Source organism: Capronia coronata (genome assembly GCF_000585585.1).
Source record: "Capronia coronata CBS 617.96 chromosome Unknown acBCG-supercont1.5, whole genome shotgun sequence".
Lineage (NCBI taxonomy): Eukaryota > Fungi > Ascomycota > Eurotiomycetes > Chaetothyriales > Herpotrichiellaceae > Capronia > Capronia coronata.
In genome coordinates, this window is record NW_006912897.1 from 1,057,419 (window position 1) to 1,080,126 (window position 22,708).

Sequence of the window (22,708 nt, forward strand, 5' to 3'; positions counted from 1 at the left end):
TAAAAAAACTAGATTAAAAAAACTAGATTAAAAAAACTAGATTAAAAAAACTAGATTAAAAAAACTAGATTAAAAAAACTAGATTAAAAAAACTAAAACTTAGAATCTATAGCTAGAAGCTTTAAATCTACTTCTCTTGAGTCTATATTAGGTACCTAGTTACGCTTAGAAGTAAATTTAAAGTATAAGAAGTTCTTAAGGCTAGTACTACCTATTAACAGGTCTCTAGATATATAATATAAAATAAGACTCTCTATAGCCTAATCTAGTTTTAATCTAGTCTGAAATTTGCTCTAGATGAGAAGTATTACCTAGTAGTTTCTATTACTATTACTAGCTACTATTACTAGGTACTAGTACCATTTCTTAGACTAGAGCTCTAGTATACCTATATAAGTAAAACAGCTTAGGTACCTATAATATGAAATATATATAGTAAGAATTAGCTTCAATAGGTAGGTAATCCCTAGTACTTACTAATATAGTTTCGAAACGGCTTCGAAAATGTTTCAAGACAGTTTCGAGACAGTTTTGATACGGTTTCGATATAGCTTCAATCCGGTTTCGAGAGGTTTTCGATATTAGTTACTGTTTATTAATTTAGTATACATAGTACTAGTACCTACTACTACTTAGTAAGTAGTTAGCACTTAGTAATAACGTAGAGGAGGCCTGGGCAAGTAAGAGATCCCACGCATCAGAGACGCCGTACTTACAGGGATTCATCGCCATATAGGCCCCAGTACAGCTTGTTTTGCGCCGTCCCGCTCGGACTGGTCCGTATTGAAAAAGGTAAATACTTGTTTTTGTTTTCTACCTAAGTCTCGCCATAATTAGGCAGTGGAAGAGGTAAAATGGTCAACCAGGCACCTCAGATGGAAATCGAACCCAATCATCGCTCTCCCATTGCGTATTGAAAGACCGCGAATGTGTCGACTTCTGCAATCACATCAAGCCTAAGGTTACCTCTGGAGCAGTATCTGCAAAACTCTCTCGTTCACCAGCATGATTCGGGAACCACGTTCAAGATGGATGTTTCCCACCAGCAGTTGTAGTACTCCCTATGCCAACTTGCGGAAACACAAAGGATATCGGCGTGGCGACCCGACCCGTCCGTGTCGGATATGCTTGGAAGATGTACCAAGATGCATTGGCAATCGAATTGCGCAAGTGGTATGGCGCAGAGAACGGTACGACGGCATGCCCTACTACTTAGTACTAGTATGAAAACAAAGCACGTAGCTTTTCCGCTACCTACCACGCAGGCACCGGCACCCTTCAGACCTATACACACTATCTCACTGCGCCTCTCACTCCTGGAGGGAATCCCGAGTATCATATGACTCAGACAAAAGCATTTACAACAACGAGCGACAGAGACACATTCGTGAGAGGCGCAACGGCCTACCGCAATGATCGAGACCTAGCAAAGACAGGACGTGACAGCTCTATTGCCCATGCTAACCAGGTGGGCTCGCCAGATGCCTGCGTCCAGCCCCAACACAAGCTTGACGACCAGCCGCACGTCCCAGTCAACGGCCGTTGTGACCGGGTCGGAAACCTCTGAAGACGAGCTGGCTCGCGACGAAGTGACCCCGATCAAGCGCCTGAGACCAAGTGCAGCGTCGTCCATGAGCTACGGTTCTGCAACTGGACGAGATGGTCGCGCTGCCTCCGGAGCTCCTATGGCTGTTGGCAGACCACCCTTGGCACCGCCACAGAACACCATGTCGACGTCCAGACGCAGTGGACGGACGGCCTTCTGTGGAGGGAACCATATCGAATCCAAGTACCCACGCACGGAATGGAACGGACAGATCTTCAATGAACAGGCCTTCAGACATCTCCAGGCAATCTCAAAGCGTGCACAGCTCGGGACAAGGTCGTCAAATACGACCCATGGTTGAAGTTACTTCAGAGCGGATGCGGTATAAAGACGAGTGGGGATGGTGCGTCGAGTACAAAGGTACCTAAGTCTATCTTCGTGGCAGATTCGCAATGGACTACTTGCGAGAAAGATGGACGGCAGGCTTTCTATTGCAATCGTCTCGACGTCTTTATGTATCGGTCCAATGGCAACAGGCGTCGGTGAAGGCACTAAGAAATCCGGGGAGATGGGAAGCATTAGTATCGACTAAGGTTAGCATTGCTGGGGATCTTTGTGTCTGTGGGTCTGATTACTTCCATTAAATGGTGTTTGGTACTGTACATGTTCTGGTATACAGGGAATGTTGCCGGAGGTGCACGAACATGCTAAGTCAGATCCAACCTCATAAGTAGTACTTTCCATGCTTGATTCGGGCTGCACACAATTCTTTCCAAACATCCAGATGGAAAAATACAATACTACACACGTCTCTCCCAGGCGACTCCCGAGCTTCAGTGGTGCCTTAGCATTGTCTCATCGCGATCTTACAGGCCAGTTTTATGGACATGCAGTGCAAACTGGTTGGTGCTATACATAAGGAAGGCAGCAATCGTCACTCTAATCAAGAAGATATTCTGAACTGCAGAGAACCGTGTGCTGCCCAGTAGTGTAGGAAGGTGCTGGACCGGAGGACCGCCAAGCTCACGGAATCAAGGGCGTCTAATTGGGGTTTCACAACAGTACTGGCGGCTAGGAACAATACAGCACAGTACAGTGTGAAATGTTCTGCCTATCAGTCAGGAGATTGCTCTAAGGAAGATAGTTCGGGATTGACCTTCATTGCTTCATAAAAGTGATGATGGCCAATTGTCTCTATCAGACCTGGGCAATGTTGATACGAAAAGGGATGGCCTTCATAACGGGCCCTTCCGCGACCCTTCTGTTAATTATGTTAGATACTTAGGATAGCCACCCTAGCCCCCTAGGGGGTATTCCTAGGGGTACTCGTAATAAAGGGGTTAGACTATTACAAATAGATACGGGGTTAAGAACTGTATAGGATACGCCTAGAATAGGCTGTAGTAATCCATATAGGGTTAGCTTCTATTTGGTATACGAAATAATCAATCAATCAATCAATCAATCAATCAACCTACCAGGTATCGAGCGAGGCTACCTTAGGTATACCTATGGTGATGGCTTGACTAGACCCTTGAAACTAGTATAGGGATGGCGCTGCCAACCCAATGCTTCAGCCAGGTACGACCAAGATAAATCGTCATACTCTGTCTCTGATTAGATTTAGTGATAAATAATATAGGGAGACCATCCTACAGAGACTCGTATACCTGAAAGTATCATCCGGGATCTTGCTTGTCATAGAACAGGCACCCTAGCATGATATCAAGCTCTGTTTACCATGCAGTCAATCGCAGTGACCACATCTCTTCCTCATCCAACATCTGCCTCCGCGGTGATGATAATTCCTGCCTCGTCCAGACTGATGATCTGATTCTTCAACCGCTCCTTGACAGGATTCTTCGCTTCAAACACCGCACTCATTTCTACGAGAGTATTGAAGGAGGTGTGGTGGTTGTGAGAAGGGGTTCTATTGTGATGAACCTGGATCCGTCAATCTCGCTGAAATATTCATCTGACGCCCCGACCAAAGGCATTTGTAGGCTTAGCCCTCCAAATTCATGTCGGATATCCTCGTTTTGCCCATGTCACTTCCAGGTCACGGCGGAAGCGGAAGACCTGACTGAACTTCATCAGGTCCCATCTCCTCTGTAGATCGTTCCGAACGAGAGCGATGTCCTCGGGCGTACTCATGAAGAAGCCCAGTGTATAGACAGGCCAATTGCCGATAAAGCATCTGGCCCACGCCTCGTCATTTTGGTGGTCTCGCAGAATTTGACTGGCTTTATTGACCTGCCAACTTTCACTCGGATGCGCTCGAGGCGGACCCCTGATCGATTCGGCCCCGCACAACTGTTGGACCAACATGGAGGTGTTCAGAATGTACAAATATGCGGCATCCTTATATATCTGGTAAGCGCAGTTCGGCTTTTCGTTGGGTCCCAAGCAGTCTAGGTCCTGGTCGCTCAGCACTATTCCTTCCCAGTTTTCCAATTTACTCATGAAGCGCGCCCGGATGCGTGGATCCGGGGGCGACGGGGTTTGATACAGGTGCTTTGTCTCCAATGTGAGCCTGAACAGGGTGAAAGGAATCCCGAGCACTGGACTGTTGAAGCTCATGGAGCGATCAGGGAATAACGTCGAATTCGCCAGTAGTTTCTCGGCTTGCAACCAGAAGTCGACATCGAAACTGTAGTCGAGCTCAATCGGGTCGGACCACGAACCCGTGGTAACGAGGAATATCTGGTACAGTACGCTCTCTACAGCCAATCGGTCGAATGGTCGGCTGATGCTTTGCGGACGTCTGAGGAGTCGGAGCGTGAGGATGCGTATGGCAGCGTTTACATGTCGTGGGATGTCTGTGTAAGTGCCTCGGCCCATGCACTGTGTTGCATTAGCGGACAAGTAACCCGCGACTATAGCGAAGGGCCAGTGTGAAAAACGCATACCCCGTGAAGATATAGTAGCATCACCGACATCAAGACACCGTTGTGGTTCTCAAGTTGCGAGGTTTTTGGCAGAAGCTCAGACAAGCCTCGGAGAGCATGTGAGTAGTATGTCAGGGCGAGCTCTTGCATTTGCGAAGAGTCGTCGATAAAGTGGATGTGGGACGCGGCGTTGGCCAGCACTGAATACTGAAGGCTCTTGTACTGCACCATAAGCTCCTAGATCTCCGTGATCCATCCCCAGTAATACTCCGGATGACAATTTGGTAAGATGAGCAGACCGTAGTATGTATCGATGAAATGACGCGAGATGACGGGCTTCAGATCTCGGCTGACGATCTGGTGCGCTGCTAATGCCGACAACAGACAAATGGTCGGGTCCATCCAGAAGGCGGAGCTGTCACCGCCACTCATGAGTATGCCCGTTCCGTCGCCATGGGTGGGTGTCCTATTTGTTGATGGCCCTGTAGAGGTTGATTTCTGCCGACGAACAGGTGTATGACGACGATCGACCAGGTCCTCGGACGTCGGCCATTCGCAACGGCAGCCGAAGGCTATGCATCTCTGGCAGGCCGGGCGTGTCTCATCGCACTTTTTTTCCGGTTCCGACCTGTAGACACCGTGATTTAGACAGAGGATTAAGATCCCGTGGGGGCGGGGGCTGGGGCAACTTACACGTCTGGCACCCGGTCTTTGTTCGTAGCCGGGGAGCCTGACTAGCTTTGCCCATGCCTTGCAAGCCAAATTGGCGGACGATGACCTCTTGGGCGTTCCCGCCAAGTGAGGCGATTGAACATGGAGCTGTCGGAGAAGAACCGGGGAGGAGAAAGAAGGGCGGAGATGCAAAAGGTAGGTACCTACACCATATATCCGAGATAACACCATTAGAGATAAGGTGCGGAGTATGGAATACGGGTTATCTACTACCTGGCGAGGCTGGGTAGTGGCATGGTGGGCCCGAGAGACTTGGCGCTAACGTTGCGAATCTACCCTCAGCTGTACTCTATAGCAGGTTAAGGGGCTAAGGGCACCTGGTACATCTATCTAGGTAGGCACCTTAGGCCAGAGGTACCGCCTGACTACCTAGCAGGTACTTGAATGCTCAAGATCCTAAGCCTCGCTGTATATACATGCCTACTGGCATTCCGAAGCTGAAATTGTACTGTGTGAATATCACCCAGAAGCTGACTGATATCATCCAACATCGGAGAACGTTCTGGATCTATCCACCCCGGACTTTGAACAAATATCCGTTCCAGCAGCAGAGGATCCGACATCCCGCTGGCCTGCTCAGCTATTTCTGCGCTTTCTTGACCTGCGCTTACTCTGCATTGGCCAGGCTCCAGTACCTCGCGGCGCTTCGTTCACGGAAGCCCTTGCCATATTTGATCATGATGAGGAACGCAGAAGAAGCCACCATGCCGATGAACGCTGCCGAAATGAAGCAGTTCTGATAGCCCATATCGGTCAACCATGGGGTGATCCTATATCATCGTTAGAGACCGTCAAGGAGAGTCATGGGTTGGCAGTTTCTTACCCGTAGCTGATGGCGAACGACATTGTGTTCCGGACGAGAATCACAGTCACAATCGCGTCACCGCTGATGTCGTGATAGCTGTCGATAAGGTAATTGACAGAAAGAGTGATTCCAAAGGTGGTGGTGCACGCGGTGACGCCCATGGCGAAGACGAGGCCGAACCAATGGATTTCTTGAGCAGCTCCTACTCCCCAAAGGATCAAGGAGCCCGGCAAGATAACCAAACAGATTACAAAGGGCCACAAGCGTTGCTCAGCCTCCATGATGCCGTTGTTGCGGCGGGCAAGCTTGATGGTCAACCAGTCACTCAGGTTGCCCGACACGAGCGATCCGACTATGACCCCGATAGTGCAAGACAGATAGCTGAGACCGACCATGGAGGAACTAAAGTTGTATGGCGGTCCCCCGAGGATGATGGAGGCTGTGGCATTGAGGACGTTGAACCATATCAAGTACGACCCGTACGAAAACCCGGCAAAGAAGATGACGGGCCAGCCAAGGTACTTCAAACTCCGAACCGCCCGCCATAGCATGTTTTGACCTGGGTTTGGCTGCCATAGTGACAACTTTTGAACAAATGTCTTGGGAGGAGCGTTGATCTCACCCTGCTCAGTCGACAAGGGCTGGGCGACCGTGGTGTTGGACTCGGTGGGGTTCTTCTCTGGGTCCACCTTCATCGTCGGCTCTTGAGGTGGCGAGTCGATGGCTGCCGCCATTTCAATCTTCTGGCGTGTATAATTCGTCTCCTCCATGAAAAAGAACAGGAAGACGAACACAAAGGCAAGGAAGATGGCCGGCCAGTAAAAGACCCATCGCCAGCCCTGGTACTCGGCAATGAAGCCGCAAATCACAGGGGTGAAGTAATTGCTACCGGCAAGGGTAAAGGCGTAGACGCCCATATGAGTGCCGCGTTGATGAGTGAAATACTGCAGACAAGAAGGTTAATGTTGCCAACCTTTGGAGTTCTTCATGTGCAAGACATCACTTACAACGTCAGTGACGGAAATCTCAGGAAGCGCCTCAATGGGAGCTATGAAGAACCCCTGCAGAATGCACTTCGCAATCCACTCCCCATTGCTCTTGACATAGGCGCTAGTATATTGGTCAGAACGTCAGGTGCTCGAGTGGTATTAGGCTGTCAAGGGATGCTTACCCCCACACGCTTGTGCCCTGAAATGATGGTTAGCTCCTTCTTGCTCTCATGGGGGGGACATGACACTTACAATGGCACCCAGGACAGAGACGAGATATGTTAGACGTTTGCCGTACTTCAGCGCGAGAGGTTGCCAGAAGAGCAGCCCCCATCCGAGGAAAAGAAACATGTATCCAGTACCCTCGTTGAGTGTAGAGACAGACACACCGCTGCTTTCGGACAGAGGGACGAGGACAGAGTACACAGTCGACACGGCGACTCCAGTGAACCATGTGTATCTAGCGTGAAAATAAGCGATACCATAGGCTGTTGACCTCGAAACAACTTACAGGTTCGAACAGATCATTGCCATCAGCTTCCTCCGAGATGACCAGTTGAGAGGGTCGTTGGGATCTTTGGAGGGCGCAGGATGAAGCACAATATCACCGCCTTTGGCATGAAGGGCATGCATAGTGTGTTCCATATCAACTAGATGTACCGTGCCAGGAACCTTAAGGCCCGACACGGTTTCCGGATTGTCGACTGCTGCAGCCATGACTTCGAAGAAAGTCCGTTGTAATAAAGGACAAGTCGGGCTGAATGTGTTAATACCTGGAAGAAGAGAAGGTGACTTCAAGAGAAAAGATCGAGGTACTTATAGCTCCGGCGGTGTGCACCAAGTATGGTAGCTGCTGGGCCACGAGGACTATCCCGCTCGCCCAGTCTTAGTCAAAAAGCCCGCGTCGCTCGGGACTTGAATGTTTGCGTGACAAAGGGGCGGCTTACCCACACATAATGTTCAAAACTTGGGTCGAGAGATAAAGTCGAGGCACTCAGCCTCTTGGTGGCCACGTAGCCTGATAGAAGATGCCGGGAGCATTTGACACATGGCATAGAGACATACAACGACACAGCCAAGAAGCTGGACTCGACCACGCCGAGAGATACGCGGGAAAACGCCTGATTGGTCTGAGCTAGACGACAAGAAAAGCAGTTTGCCACGGTGTGCATTGTCCACTCTGGAGGTATCATACCTTATTCTCCCGGCCTCCGGAGAGACTGTCGACATGAAATCCCCCCAGGTTCAGGAGATTCGATACAATGGAGGAGGAGTGTCAACTCTAGCAACTTGATAGCGGGATCTCCTGGACAATAGTATGCTAGCCTGATTCAGCCTAGCTCATAAGAAGCGGTAAAAGACCTGATTGGGTAGGCGAACCTCCTTCCGACATCCCATAGCACAACCATCGATTGCCGTTGCTTATCATCTCGTATCCTCACCTGACGTGGTTCTCCGGGCCTGCCAGTGAACAAATCTTTCGACCACAGGTGATAGCGAGTGTGCTCCTGGCCGCGAGGACAACTTATCTCACCCCGGCTGCCAGTGGCGATAACAGCGGGACGGTAGCGGGTCTGTGTAGGCTTCCTGACGGTAATGCTCTTGATATTAGTTCAAGCCCGTATTGCTCAGGACGCAAGGACGGCTAGATGGCTTCTGCGGCATGGACTCCATGGCCGAGGACATCCAAGACCGCAGCTGTGACTGCTGTGGGCGGCTGAAGTACCGTTGCTCTCTATAAGAAAGCACCACGCCCGCCTTCCACCCTGCATAATCTCACACATTCATGCACAAGTCACATCCTCAAGCTTGACTCTCGAGAATGGTTGCCCGACCGCTAACCGTCATCCAGCCCAAGGCTGTGCTTAAGGCACTCCTGAGTTCGAGGAGAAGAAAGCTGCAAAGCTTCAAGTCCTTGCGGAGTCTATCCCGGACGAGCTCTACCTGCCACAAGAGATCACCGACAACCCCCCAACAGATGTCTCAGAGCTTCCTCGCACATGTGGCATCTTGACTCCCGAGGAACTCGAAATTACCGAAAACTATGACGCTGCTGGCCTGGCCGAAGCAATCGCCGCTCGTGAATACACCGCCGTGGCGGTTGCAAAGGCCTTCTCCAAGCGAGCCGCTATCGCACACCAGCTCACCTGCTGCCTGACCGAATTCTTCATGGAAAGGGCCATTAAACAGGCAAAGCAACTCGACGAGTACCTCATCAGCAATGGCGAGACCATTGGACCCCTGCACGGCGTCCCCATCAGCATTAAAGAACACATGCCTATCGCCGGTACTTATTCGTCCCAGGGCTATTTCAGCAGCATCGTCAAGGACGAGAAAGACAGCCAGATGGTCAAAATCCTACGCGCGGCCGGGGCCGTGTTTTAGTGCAAGACCATGCAGCCCCAGGGCATCATGCACCTCGAGAGCGATGCGTGGTGGGGCCGGGTCCTTAATCCATTCAACATCTACCTCTCCGCCGGCGGCTCGACTGGCGGCGAAGCAGCGCTCATAGCTATGAAGGGATCGGTCATGGGCGTCGGCACCGACATTCGCGGTAGCGTCCGCGGACCCTCGGCCTTCTGCGGCATCTACGGCTTCAAACCCACCTCGTACGTTCTACCCATGAAAGACTTCCTGGGAGTTTTCCCGGCCGAACTCAACGTGCTCTGTTCGACGGGGCTCATGTGCCGCACCATGCGAGACATGGAGCTCTTCACCAGCACCATTCTCGGGGTCAAATTCTACCTCGAAGATCCCCGAATCATTCCCATCCCTTGGACCGGTCTGAAAACCCCCGTCCCGAAGCGTCTGAAGATTGGCGTCATCGCCCACGACAACTACATTGACCCGCAACCACCTGTCAAGCGAGCCGTAGCCTGGGCGAAAAGTCTTCTCTCAGATCCCAAGTACGCCGACGTTTTGGAAGTCAAGGACTTCACGCCCTATGGCGCCCAGGAAGCCTGGTCCAAGATTCGCCGCATGTACTGGCCAGACGGCGCCCAGGGTCCCATCAAGGCCATCACGTCCACGGGAGAGCCCATCCTCCCGCTCAGCGCTTAGACCTGGAAGGACGCCGAGCCCGGCGGAATGCAGACTGCCACGGCCGTCGCTCAAATGCGCCAGGAACGTGACAAGTTCCGCTGCGCATTCCTTGAGAACTGGAACGCCCAGGATGTCGATGTGGTTATCGGCCCGTGTTTCGTCGGGCCCGCATGCGCTCACGAAAGCGCTTTCTACTGGACCTACACTTCCCTCTGGAACTTCGTTGATTACCCCGGCGTAGTGTTCCCGACCCCCATCAAAGCCGAGGTCGGTGAAAAGTACGCCGCTGACTACACGCCTCTGAGCGACGATTGTAAACACGTCAAGCAGCTTTGGGACAAGGGCAATTTCGAAGGCGCGCCCATCACCCTGCAGTTGAATGCCCGTAAGTATCACGACAATCAGCTTTTAGGCGCATTGGCATTGGTGAAGGATGTTCTGGGCCTCCCGTAGCATGTGAGCAGTGATGACACCAGCAATGCTCCTGTCAAAGGAGCCGGTGGATAGTAAACCTGATCGTTGACCTTACACGTCATCAATAGAGACGCACCCAGAGTGAACGTCGGCCGCTATCGGCACCAATAAATCCCGAGCTCATACCAAGTCTTATTGCCGAAGTAGTCTACGTCCTTGAATCAACAACTACTATAGACCTAAAAGAAATGGGCTGCGATGCGAGGTCTCGCTCTTGAGAACGGTTCTGTTCCTGTACAAGTCATGAACTCGCCGTGGCTTCGGGCAGGCCGATGCGTCAAACAAGGTTTCCTTCTGTCCATTCGTATATTCTGAAGCTTCGGGCAGTTCAATTTACTTGTCTAAAACCCGGCTTCGATGCTGATATACAGATCGCAGGCCGTACAAGGAAGCCTCGTGGCAGCAAAATGATCGCCCTGCTTAAGTACTTAGCATCCGTGCTGGTACTTAGTAGCTCCGCTGATGGAAAACGCAGAGAAGAAAAAAAGAACGCGAAATCAATGAGGACTGTAAGTAAGGTACCTGGTACCTTATGCGTGGCTTGGCCTAACTTGGCCTGGCTTCCTACTAGGTAGTTTCCTGTCAATGAAGAAGGAGCCATTGTCAACGAGGAGGTGCGCGAGGGAGAGTGGGGAGGAAGGGTTCCCTCCTCAAATCCCCAGAAATCTGTCTCAGCGCAGAGTTATTAGAGAATGTTTGTCGGCAACTTCGGCGACCTTCTAGAGGCCGACTGCCATTGGCCAAAGGGTGCAATTTGGTGGCGCTAACGCTAGAAAACCTTGGTTGAGGTAGTCTTGCCACTGAGTGGTTCGCCTGATGTATAAGCTTGGAATCGTCGGTGTCGATCAGCTATCACTGAAAAGCCGCTTACTAAGATGAATCGTAAATGCCTTATGGAGTGTTTCTCCGCTCTCTTAAGTAAGCGGGATCGACCGCTACGGCCATAAGCCCACCGGCCCAACTAGAAGAGACACAGGATGTTCTCGTCTAATCCGATCGTGGCTATCGGCTCGCCTAGAAGCCGACCGGCGTCCGGCGTCCGGGAGACCCAAATTCCATCCCGTGCATGATCATTAGGAACCCAGCTTCAACTTCTTTAACTTTCTGGGTGACGCGGCCGTGCGGCTGGGGCTGTACCGTCTTTTCTATCCGTGCAGGCATCGAGTGTGATGGCCAGAACTGCCAAGGGAGATATCTCTCTGACGTTCTAAAACTATGTCATCCATCCTCCTGCTTCCCACATAAGGTGCGCGTCGTCGTATATTCACCACTGCCGCCATCAACAACTACTACTATCATTTTGTCCTTGACATAGAAGCAGCAGCGGCCGCAATGGCTCCCAAAATACACAGGCACGAACTCAAGCTGTCGCATGGCCCAGCATGGGGTGGACAGCGCAAAACCTTCCTTACATCCGTCGCTTTCAGCTTCGTGCTGCTGCAATTGCTCTTCCTCGCGAACATGTCGCTCCTATACGGTTCTCAGTACAGGGACGCTTACAGGACTCACCACATGAAAGTTTTGGCTGTTGATTATGATGGCGGCGTGGTTGGTGAGTCCCTGCTCGGGGCATACCGCCAGCTCAAAGGGGATACATTCCCAACCTTGGACATTCGCCCCGCCTCCGAGTATCCCGACTATGGAACGATCAAGGAAGCCGTGTGCCAGGGTCATTTCTGGGCCGCGGTGTACAGTTTGTCGGGTGCCTCTGAACGCCTCTCCGCTGCATTACAAGGCGGAACAGCCGCGACATCGTACAACTCGTCAAACGCCATCCGATACGTCTACAACGAAGCAAGATACCCCACGACAGAAGCAGGATACGTGACAGCGGATCTCCAGCAACTGATAGCAGCGAGTCGGACGGTGTACAATCAGTTGAACGGAACGAGCGCATACGGTCTGGTCAATCAATCCGATTCCGCGGCCATCGAAGCTTTTTTGGACCCCTTCACGGCCTCGTCGATCGACCTCAAACCCACCGAGCAAGGAACACGGGTGCTCTACAACACCGCGTCCGTCGCGCTGTCCATCGTCCAACAGTTCTTCTTCATCATGGCCATTAACGGCATCAGCAACGGCCTGAGCCTGTTCAGTCGACTGACCGTCCAAACAAACGGCCTCATCCGGCTCGGTTTCGCAGCCACATACACGTTCATCGGGTCGTTGTGCTGGACCGGCTACATCTGGGCCTACAAGGAAGACTGGGCACTGACCGGCGGCCAGTTCATGTTGATCTGGATGCTCGGCTGGCTGTTCATGCACATCAACTTCCTGATCCTCGACACCGCCTCCGTCCTGATCCCCATGCAGTTCATGCCTTTCTTCGTTCTGACCTGGGTCATCCTCAACATCACCATTTCCCTGGCCAATTTCGATCAGTCGCCGTCCTTCTACAAATACGGCTACGCCCTGCCGGCGCACAACTGGTACGAGACCTTCGTCACCATCACCTCCGACGGCTGTTACAACCGCCTCTACCGAAACCTGCCGGTTCTATTTGCCTGGTTCATCCTCGGACATCTTCTTGTTGTCCCTGCCACGGTCCATCGATGCCGCGCGGCCAACAAACAGGTGGAGGAGGAAGAGAAAAACAAGCTGGAACGACAGCGGACACACAACAGCCACCGAGAAGAGAAAGGCGCCGACGCCGACGGCGAAGGCAGCAATCGTCATTCAGCGGACGCCGAGTCTGCCGAGACGGCTTCGACCTCGGATTCCGACACTCTCAGCGCCAGAAGAACACGGTCAAACAGCGTCGCATACGGGCCCAGCATGCCACTTGCCTTTGCGGCTTTGTCCCGAAGGCTGACTCAAAATGAATAACATTTTACTGCCGGAAGTGTCTCGCGAATTGGACTGTCGAAAATCTCCAGCTCGCCTCTGTCATACTACATTTCCTACGGACAGCTTCATTGATGACGAGCTACAAAATGCGCCGGCGCCGCTTTTTACACGCGTTCATGGTATAGAAGAGCAAAGCATTCTTGGTAAAGAAGAGCAAGGCGTTCATGAGAAAGGAAAACAAAGCGTTCATGGTAAGGAAGCAAAGAACACGTCAGGTGCCTCGCTTGGGTGGGTAGGGTAGGGTGCGGAGGGGGCCAATTTTATCGGCTTAATTACACACGCCACGCCTTCGAATTCTGCTATTATGGGCAGAATGTCCGCTTCTAATTAGATAGATCTTGAGAAATATCACGAATCTCGAGGACTCCACATTTAAATGATCATTCTCGAGACTGGAGGGGGTTATGATCGTGGAGAATATCACAGCTTGACAAAGTACTACTAAGTAGTCGTACAATGCAACTCAATATATATGAAGCTTTGTCTCTCTCTGTAAGCCGTTCCTCAAGGTCATCATCGTTGAAGTGGCCGTTAGTGAACATAAAGTGGCACGACCGCTTGTCCTCGTGTATCACGGTGGGTGGCTGATCGGATGGCGACCCAATCGTAATCGAGCCCGGGTGCCCATACCCACAGCGTTGTTTAGGGTCCATTTTCCGCAGGTTGCTGTTTCCTGGCCATTTCATGGTGTCTACTGATCTGACCAGAGATTTCGGAGTTGTGGGTCTCGAGGTAGATAAGTGTCTTGACGCCCAAACACAATGTCCTCACAGTTCAACTTGGGAGGATAGGTGCCAGGCTCTCAAGTGGGTGCTCTAACACACCAAGGTATACGGCGCCGACTCGTCTCACACAGCGCTTTGGGGTCGTTCTGAGAGCCGTCATCCTGCTGCAAGAGTGGCGCTGCGTGAGGCAAAGGAGCATGTTTCATGGTGACCTTGATCTACCGCCACCGTGTCATCTCGATACATACGAAGATGCCCAAGGCCGTGACGTTGGCCAAAGTGAGCTCTTGCGTTGTCTCTCCACTGTGATGGCCTTCCTCATAGCCGGTAGCATTGTGTTTCAATTCAATTTCCTGGCCGCTCTATGCGATGTCTTTCTGCTCGAAGGGATTTCTATACCATTAATACAGTAATTGAGATCACATTGTATTTCCCATCTGACTCTGTCACGTCGGTTCAGTCATAGCAAACATGCAGTGGACGAAGATTCAAGCCAGGATGTTGGGTGGAATTCCCTCGGAGACAGACTTGGTGTTGTGAGAAGGGGAAATGAAGGCTCCTTTTCGGGCATCCATAAGCCCTTGACCGAGATGTAAAGCAGGAGCCGGATGTCGCGAGAAACTCGTGGCCGATCCATATAAATCGAAGCAGACTCTTCGTGTTGGCCGTTCATATCCCATACTCATCGGCCAACTCTATCCAAGCAACGACGATCTTGTCAACATCGCTTCTCTTGATAGGTATACGATGACCTCCGTCCCACTCAACTAAGGTGGTCGTGCCTGGAGCACAGTAATCGTGCACCAATTTCCTGTGCAGGTGTAGGCCTTCATCCTTCAAGCCGTGCACGTGCAACGTCGGAATCTTTAGCTTCATATCTGGTCGTTCAAAGATACTGTCCAGATCTGCAGCATCGGGCAATCCTCCTGCTGACTGCATCCACGGGAAGTTCTCGGAGTCCTCGCCGAGGCTCACCATCGGAGCGCGCCCGGCTAGGATAACTGCAAACTTCCATGGTTCGGATTTGCCCTGGAGCTGCTGTTCGTACAGCAAGCTCGCCGCCAACTTTGCACCTTGGCTGAATCCAAGCACTCCCACCCATTCTCCCGTACCCTCGTCGCTTTCCATTGCTCGCTGAATGGTGTAGTCGAGCTCATAAGAGCAAGCAGCTGGATCAATTTCCGGGTGTGAACTGAGCCATCGAAACCATCTCCGGAAGGGTCCCCAGTTTGAGTATACAGGATAGACTCCAACTCCCTCATCACAAAAGAACGGTGCGTCGACGAAAACGAACCGGAATCGATTTTTGAGCTTATCGTGGTTTAGAAAGGCACGGAACTGTGCACGGAATATGGCAGAGTTGACGCCTCCGCCGTGGAGACACAGGATACGAGGCAGATGCAGAGTTGGATCTGGAGAGACCATGGTATCGGGACTTGGTAGCGAAGTTTCACGGAGATTTTCTGGATAGATCGATCAAAGTCTGAGGCGGGTGGCACTTGCAGGACGGGCCCGAGGCGGTGGTTAACGCAGATTTTCCGTGAGCATGAAATGACCAGACTTGCTCAACAGAGCTCGAAGTGAAGAAGTCTGGATGAATAGTCTCGCTGCGTTCATTTGTCTCTTCGCTGTGTTTGACAAGCTGAAGCTTATGGTCAACGAGAAGATGGTCAGGTGGGTAAGTTCAATCAGGGGTGAAAATAAGGCCCGAAATAAATACGCCGGCACCCCACTTTCCGCCTCGGCCCGTCAGCCTGAGATAAAAATAGCGGATGGACCTCCATGTTAAAGTTGTACCGTGATGCATTCTTTCATCCTAACCAATGCAGTTCTGTTGTTAACCTGCTCAAACGAGATGGCTACAAGAAGAGATGGTCGACGGGTGCTTGCCATCTGTCGACTAGGAACATTGCTTATGTGAGTGGAGATGGTGGGATTTCTTTGACGGGGAAGCAGTGTCTGCCGTTATTACTCCCCTGTTGTTCCAGTCGAGAATGGGATAAGGTAGCTGAAAGAATCTCTTCATGGTGTATTCACAGTTAATTGATAAATTGCGTGTGGTGTCCTTTATCCAAGCAGCAAGATGCTACACGCGGGAGCAGGTGGGTGGGCTACAGAGGTGAATGTGGCGATAAAATACCTGGTATGGATCTCTTGTACAATTTATAGCCTGTAATGAAGGGCAGCAGACCATGTGCAGAAGATGAGCCTGCTAGTTGTCTGCTATCCCTAAGCTCGATGTGTTGGAGTTTCTCTCTGTATTCGACCAAGTGCTTGAATGGGACGACGACCGAGTTTGTTTTGCGCTTCACCTCTCTCTCCATCATTCAGATACTCCCGAGTACAGTTTACCCAACCAAGATGTCCACATACTGCCCATATTGCCATCGGATGGTCGGATCAGATTGTAATTGTTGTGGCTTCTGCCGATATGACCTACGAACCCACAGAAACACCCATTCCTATGCACCCATCCAGCACATACCAGTCGAATACTCGTACCCTCCTCGACCACCAACTCAATATGCACCACCACATTACGCACCAATCCCACTACCACCACCTCACTACACACCGGTGCAGTATGCACCAGCTCAGTACAACCCAGTGAACTACGAACCGGTCCAGCACACACGACATGGGTACACAGCAGTGCCGTATCGACGGGGTGAAGTGCCTAGAGACAATAACGCTCTTGATTCCTGGGAAAGATTTGATAAAGGCTACCATGCGATCGAATACGAAGAAGAGGAAGAGATCTATTCGACCGACGAGGAAGAGGGTTATTTGGTCGCAGACGAAAAGGACTATTTGACTGAAGAGGAAGAGGACTATTTGATTGAAGAGGAATGCAAGGAGGAAGACAAGGTTGCAAACAGCGTGCAGGCTGATGAGCAGGTTGCTGGGCCTCAAACTCTATGCCGACCAGCAGCTGTTCTTCGGAGAATCTACAGACCGCTTGAATGGTGGGACACTCCAGCAGACTCTGCCGATACGCCGGATTCAGTACAACAGGATCAGATTGGACCGAACCTTAATGCGCGGATGAATCTTTATGGATGCTCAGCGCGAATTTCTGTCGGTCGCCGCTGGGCTGGAGCGAGCCACCGTATCTCTCAGGATACCAACAGCCATTCGCATGTTTCGGTCAGCCATCACCGCCGCCGGGGCCATCCAAGCAGAACGAGATGAAGAGCAGGCTGTCAGGAGTATAAAGATGCCTTTGAAGTCTGACGCGGCTTAAGGAGAAGAGCCATCGAATGTCCTCCCCTTCCCGAACAGGGTGGATCTTCCTTTGCTGTGCGTGTCAACTACGAACCTGGTGGGAGACTGAAGCTGCTGATATGCGGGCAGTAGACGATGTGTCAGAATATCGTGCGATCACTGGGAGAGCACCTGGGAGCAAGGACATATTCAGCCAATGTGCAGCTGACGGACGTATATCGTAGTAACCGCAAGTCAGGCAGTGCTAGACAGGACACATGTAGAACTAAGCACTGTGACCTACTACTTTTTCATTCTGAATCACACAATACTATCGGTCATGGCTGCGCGGACATATGTCTTTCTGAAGGAGCGCAGCGCAGTCTAGTGGCAGTAACCACCAACTTGAACCACAGTAAATAGTACTTTAGTGAATGATTCTGCCTCACCACGGTCCACGAGTCACTAACACCTCTTGTCCTGCTTGGCCTGCAACAGTCGCAGCTCTCGTTCACTTCGTCAAGTCTTTTTTTCAAACGTCTAAAACCCCTGTACACCGACCGCCTTTGCTTCTACACACAATTACCATCATGCCTGCCAAACACTGTGATCGTTGCTTGACCTGGTATGCAAAGAGACCACCGCGAGAGTCTTGTCCAGCGTGCAAGGAAACGTTGTTGGTTCCGAGCCGCGAATCCAACAACCATATCCGAGAAACAACTCACCAACCCCAAGCTCGCAGTTCCAAGCACACGCCTGTACCTTATTGCCTGAGGCATCATACGTTGGGACACTGGGAAGGCGAAGATTGTGTGAAAGACTGGGCAAAAAAGCACATGACCACTCCGTCCATTAAGCTTCACTGGAACATGAGCGATGACACGGGAGCTGATGGCACATCTCTTGAAACTCTCACAAGGAGTCGATCGCGCTCGGGGAATATTCTTGGCCCGCGACAAACTCCTCCAAAAAATCCAGTCAGTTCTCATCACGAAGCTTGACGACCAAAGCCTTCAGAAATGGAAAAATATCATGGCTCGGGCAGCTTACGGCACACACTCGCGGGTGTGCAGACTACTCAGTCACATACACAACGCACGCCGAGAGTTATTCGAGTTTTATGCCATGGGCCAAATGACGGTCCTTGGAGTGATTGACGAGAGGGATATCTCCTGTAGCCACTTCTCAGTAGCGAAGTATCTGGGGGAACAGGCAGACGAAGATCTACCGGCATTGAACCTGGCAAAATTCTACCAATTTGAGGAAAAGATGTGGACATTGGCGGACCAGCTGCGGTCTGACCAAGAGGAAATCGCGGTTACCATCGAGCGAGCCATTGTCGACATCCCGGGTGTTGCAAGCTCTTTTGCAATGCGAGAATTCTTCCGAGCTCCGCTGAAATGTATGCCCTCTCCTCTTCCTCAGATCCTACGCCAGTTCGTTAGCATCCATGTCCTGAATTGGCCAGATCTCGAACACTTGAAGCACCACATCGAACTGGAAATGAAACATGGAGATCTTAGCAAGTGCCCGGCTGTTGAAGAGTCACAGAATTGAGGAGCTTGAAGCAAGGGGGGTGTTTCAATAAGGTTGTACCTGCAGCCATGGCTCTGTCTCTTGCCTGGTGTCACCGAAGTGTCGAATCACTGGAGTCTGTGTGAGTATGGGGGATATTGCTACGGTTTGACAAACACGGAAGGGGAAATGTTGTTTAAAGTACTGAATTGAGCCTTACAGAGCGCAGGCAAGGGTTGTGGGTATGTACTAGCTAGCTGCACATATGCGTGGCCAACTGAACGGTGTATGTCATACAGCATCAGATCAACCTGCTGTGGTCAATTGAAAATTCCTACTTTCTTTCTTCACCCAAATTGAGATCCCGTTCAACTTTGAACCCCCATGGCTAGGGTCTAATACTAATATGGCAGGGGACACATAAGCATAGGATAAGTACTTTCTAGCTTTTAAACAGGCAGAAGAGTCACATCCGATCAGAGCGAGTGCTTTAAGAACCGAATGTAGCTACCAAAAAAAGGCAAAAAGAAAATCACGACAGTATCTGGATTCGAACCAGAGTCTTCCACAGGTATGCACTCTCCCAGGTACATAGACTCATAAATTGTGGCCCCGGGTTTGTTCTTGTGTTGTGAAATTAATCACAACAATGTACGTCGAGTCCTAGCACGACCTCATTCGAGGCTGAAAGAGTTATACACAATATTCGATGGATGTGCTAACCACTACACCACACTGTCCTTAAGCAGGAAGTAGTGAGTTTTAGACATAAATGAGAAGATATAAAACTAAAACTCGAGAAAAGGCTATAGAAGTGCCATCCGCATCTTAATCAAGCATGTAGACTAGTAGACTGACTGCCAACTAGTAGTACTCTTCTCAAGTGCTAGCTATGGATGAGCAGCCAGAGGGAAAAAAAGAATGACAGCATTTGGATTTGAACCAAAGTCTTCCACAGGCATGTGTCCTCCAGCTCCATGAAACACTATCAATCAAAGCCCGGGCCTCGCGGCCTAGGCTAGGAGAGTCCTGGTTCTGCACAACCTCATTCGAGGCTGAAGAAGTTATACACAATATACGGTGGATATGCTTACCACTACACTATACTGCCCTCAGAGAGATAATGTTATTGTTGTGCTGAAACTTGCTACTGTTATTAATCTAGATCCAAATCAACAATACAAAGTGAAGGAAATGTCTCGTGAGGGACTTCACTGAATACAGGTTGGAAGGGTGTGAACACTATATCTACTAGAGATGCAGGCTGGTGCAATCGAGGCGCCAGCAAAGAAAAAAAGAGGGGGTCGCTACGACAGTATTTGGATTCGAACCAAAGTCTTCCGCAGGCCGTCATCCTCCAGGTACATAAGGTTGGTCTGTGCAGTTGGTCATGGTCTAGTCCATGCTGCCCTTGTTGTACGACCTCATTCGAGGCTGGAGGAATTGTTGACACGATACTAGACGGATATGCTGATACCACTGCACTATACTGTCCGAAGGAATGGAGTTTTCTTTTTGGTATCATACTATGTGGACTTGTTATGTATGTGAACCTTGCTCCGAGAGAAGCAGTGAATGAAATGTGTGGTAGGGAACTTCACCGGAGTGATTCGTGAATATGGCATTCCGCCTCGGCCGGGAAAATAATCACACGCGCCATAATGGAAACAAGGAAGTAGATTAACCTGCTTCGAGCGAATACAGACCCTGAGAGAACACAGACGTGTAGACTGGTTTGTGGGAGATCCTTGGAAGGCGCTGATGTGGTCGAACGTCTTCTGGCCGGGAGAATCTCGGAGACCCGATCCATCCAGGCGAGGCTGTCGATTTCAGGGGCTGGGTCCAGTTGTGGGGCATTCGACGGGCTTATCCGGTCTGCTACTTACTAAATCGACGGCCTTAGAATCGAAATGTGTCACGGTGAATGGACAACTATCAATCTGCTCCCGGATGGTAGTTCACCCGGCATTCCAGGCGTACAACGGGCCGAAATATTGATCAGATACGGCAGGAAGACTCCGATCTCTCGACATCCGCGGCTTAGCTGCCTCATGTATCTACAGGCGATGGTCACCATATCTGGCACTCGCGAGGAAGGGTCTTACAGAGCAATTTAGAACAGTTTTGTGTCCTTCGTGAACATCAGGAGGCACCTTAGGAGATGTAAGACAACTACAGGGTTGATAAGGTCCAAGCTTGTAATATGCACATCGACAAGAGCCACGAAAGAACTGGCTTCCAACAGTCTGACACGTCGCCAGCATTCTTGTCACCGACTTCGTTCCGGCACCGTACCCTTCTGAGTGTCGACCGGAAATACTTGTGTAGCCAACCGCTGTCCGTAGGCTGGGCTGTTTCGAGATCGCTTGACTGGTCCAGTCTTAGGCACTCGCAAAGGCTTCGGCTCGTCAGTACCGACAGAAACATCTTCGGGCGGGTGTACGGTCTCTAACTCGAGCGTGAAGCCGGTTGGTAGGCTGTTCCCAGCAAATATGGAACAGCTCAAGTGACACCTAACTGCCAGACTGCGCCGCTCTGAGCCACAGTTCGCGCAGCGCACTAGCTCAGCGAAGAAATGTTTCATCCATCGGATCAGAGAAACAAGACTTGCTATCTCTCCGTCAGGCGAGCGGTTCGAGGTGGTGGCGTCGATGAGAGAAGGAAAGCGAGGCTTCGGGCCTAGAGCACTTTGATGGTCCACGCGATTCTTCGGACAGCTCAAAATCTGTCTACTGCGCACGGCAAGAATATGATTTGTTCGCCAGTTGCCGGTCGTTAAGCCACCTCCATGTGTCTCACTCCAGCAGAGCGGCTCCTCACTCAATCGGAGCTCTTTTATCTCCATCATGCGTCTGTTCTCGGACCATCCGTAGGACGGCATCTCTCTTCACGCCTCGATCAAAAGTTGACTTCACCTGGGTGGCAATTGCACCACGTATTCTCTGGTTGAATGACCAAATTTGATCACATCCTTGTCCCTCAGCTCCACATATCGTCCCTCCGGTATAGTTTCCTCGTTGACTTTTGTCCCATTGGCGCTCTCCAGATCAATGATATAGGGCTTCACTTTTCCAATCTTATCCCCAAACTCGTTTCTGCGCTCGATATAGCGGAACTGGATGACGGCATGTTGTTTGGAACAGCTCGGGTGCTCGAGTGCATAGTCACAGACCGACACTTCTCTGCCAAACAGCCAGCAGGACTGTGTGTACAACTCTAAGGTGTCGAGGATCTCATCGCCCTTGAAAACATAGATCCTCCAAATCTGCGAGGAGGGCGGCTTTCTAGCCTCTGGCGGTTCATGATACTTCAGGACGATGGCACCGGTAGATGTCGTGACGGTGTTGGCGGCTGCCGCAAGGAGACCGGAGGGACGGAAATTCGGCTTTTGTTTCTCGGGGCCGGGAGAAGGGCTGTCCTTGTCGGTGGATTTGAAGGCGTCGACCTGCGACGGAAGGGGACCTTTGGCGCGCTGGAGAGGCCCAGATGAATGTCGTCGGCGAGGAGAGCGAGAGCGAGATTTCGACTGTCGACGGTCGCGATCATGTCGCCTGTGCCTGCTTCGATCTTTCCTGCGCTCTGTGACCTCTGGACTCTGTGACCTCTTTGGTGGCGCATCTCGACTTCGTGACCTGTAGTGTTTTCTCCTCTCTTCCCGCCGGTCATCTCTGCCCGATCGGTCAGACTCTCTGTGAGAGCGACGTCGATTATCCGCAGGAGAGCGAGAGTCTCGAGCGCGTCGCCGCGGAGGCGAATTGGAGTCAGACATTGCTTGCAGTAAAGTAGATATTGTTTACAGGAACATCTTTGAAGGGTGTCGGCTCAGTTTCCGCATTTCGTCACCGATCTGACAGGGGTTTCCCGAGAGATCATAATAACTGACTTCACGACTTCCGAATCCCCCGCCTGCTCGCTTGACCACTTCCTATCTCTATCCACAA

At 51.1% G+C, this 22,708-nt stretch overlaps 9 protein-coding genes across 9 annotated transcripts; 5 read left to right on the forward strand and 4 right to left on the reverse strand.

Moving 5' to 3' along the window:
• Positions 1 to 1,222: 1,222 nt before the first annotated feature.
• Positions 1,223 to 1,607, forward strand: A1O1_06045 (uncharacterized protein). The gene has a single exon (XM_007726927.1). It carries the CDS (start codon positions 1,340 to 1,342, stop codon positions 1,565 to 1,567), a length of 228 nt encoding a protein of 75 aa, XP_007725117.1. The 5' UTR covers positions 1,223 to 1,339; the 3' UTR covers positions 1,568 to 1,607.
• Positions 1,608 to 3,565: 1,958 nt separating this feature from the next.
• On the reverse strand, positions 3,566 to 4,665 carry A1O1_06046 (uncharacterized protein; the record flags this gene model as incomplete). Its single annotated transcript, XM_007726928.1, has 2 exons — positions 3,566 to 4,390; positions 4,456 to 4,665. 2 exons carry the CDS (start codon positions 4,663 to 4,665, stop codon positions 3,566 to 3,568), a joined length of 1,035 nt encoding a protein of 344 aa, XP_007725118.1.
• A 1,108-nt stretch (positions 4,666 to 5,773) lies between these two features.
• Positions 5,774 to 7,677, reverse strand: A1O1_06047 (serine/threonine kinase 16; the record flags this gene model as incomplete). The annotated part of the gene is made up of 6 exons (XM_007726929.1): positions 5,774 to 5,936; positions 5,990 to 6,915; positions 6,979 to 7,081; positions 7,143 to 7,159; positions 7,213 to 7,420; positions 7,472 to 7,677. The coding sequence occupies 6 exons, from the start codon at positions 7,675 to 7,677 to the stop codon at positions 5,774 to 5,776; spliced, it is 1,623 nt and encodes a 540-aa protein (XP_007725119.1).
• Positions 7,678 to 8,632: 955 nt separating this feature from the next.
• Positions 8,633 to 9,345, forward strand: A1O1_06048 (uncharacterized protein; the record flags this gene model as incomplete). The annotated part of the gene is made up of 2 exons (XM_007726930.1): positions 8,633 to 8,660; positions 8,831 to 9,345. The coding sequence occupies 2 exons, from the start codon at positions 8,633 to 8,635 to the stop codon at positions 9,343 to 9,345; spliced, it is 543 nt and encodes a 180-aa protein (XP_007725120.1).
• Positions 9,346 to 9,354: 9 nt separating this feature from the next.
• Positions 9,355 to 10,020, forward strand: A1O1_06049 (uncharacterized protein; the record flags this gene model as incomplete). The annotated part of the gene is made up of 1 exon (XM_007726931.1): positions 9,355 to 10,020. One exon carries the CDS (start codon positions 9,355 to 9,357, stop codon positions 10,018 to 10,020), a length of 666 nt encoding a protein of 221 aa, XP_007725121.1.
• Positions 10,021 to 10,047: 27 nt separating this feature from the next.
• A1O1_06050 (uncharacterized protein) lies at positions 10,048 to 10,455 on the forward strand (the record flags this gene model as incomplete). Its single annotated transcript, XM_007726932.1, has 1 exon — positions 10,048 to 10,455. The coding sequence occupies one exon, from the start codon at positions 10,048 to 10,050 to the stop codon at positions 10,453 to 10,455; it is 408 nt and encodes a 135-aa protein (XP_007725122.1).
• A 1,353-nt stretch (positions 10,456 to 11,808) lies between these two features.
• Positions 11,809 to 13,302, forward strand: A1O1_06051 (uncharacterized protein; the record flags this gene model as incomplete). The annotated part of the gene is made up of 1 exon (XM_007726933.1): positions 11,809 to 13,302. The coding sequence occupies one exon, from the start codon at positions 11,809 to 11,811 to the stop codon at positions 13,300 to 13,302; it is 1,494 nt and encodes a 497-aa protein (XP_007725123.1).
• Positions 13,303 to 14,717: 1,415 nt separating this feature from the next.
• A1O1_06052 (uncharacterized protein) lies at positions 14,718 to 15,473 on the reverse strand (the record flags this gene model as incomplete). The annotated part of the gene is made up of 1 exon (XM_007726934.1): positions 14,718 to 15,473. One exon carries the CDS (start codon positions 15,471 to 15,473, stop codon positions 14,718 to 14,720), a length of 756 nt encoding a protein of 251 aa, XP_007725124.1.
• A 6,205-nt stretch (positions 15,474 to 21,678) lies between these two features.
• A1O1_06055 (uncharacterized protein) lies at positions 21,679 to 22,536 on the reverse strand (the record flags this gene model as incomplete). The annotated part of the gene is made up of 1 exon (XM_007726935.1): positions 21,679 to 22,536. One exon carries the CDS (start codon positions 22,534 to 22,536, stop codon positions 21,679 to 21,681), a length of 858 nt encoding a protein of 285 aa, XP_007725125.1.
• Positions 22,537 to 22,708: the final 172 nt, after the last annotated feature.

Bases quoted from the DNA above. Each gene is read 5' to 3' on its own strand.
- A1O1_06045 (XM_007726927.1), top strand. From the start codon at position 1,340: ATGACTCAGACAAAAGCATTTACAACAACGAGCGACAGAGACACATTC.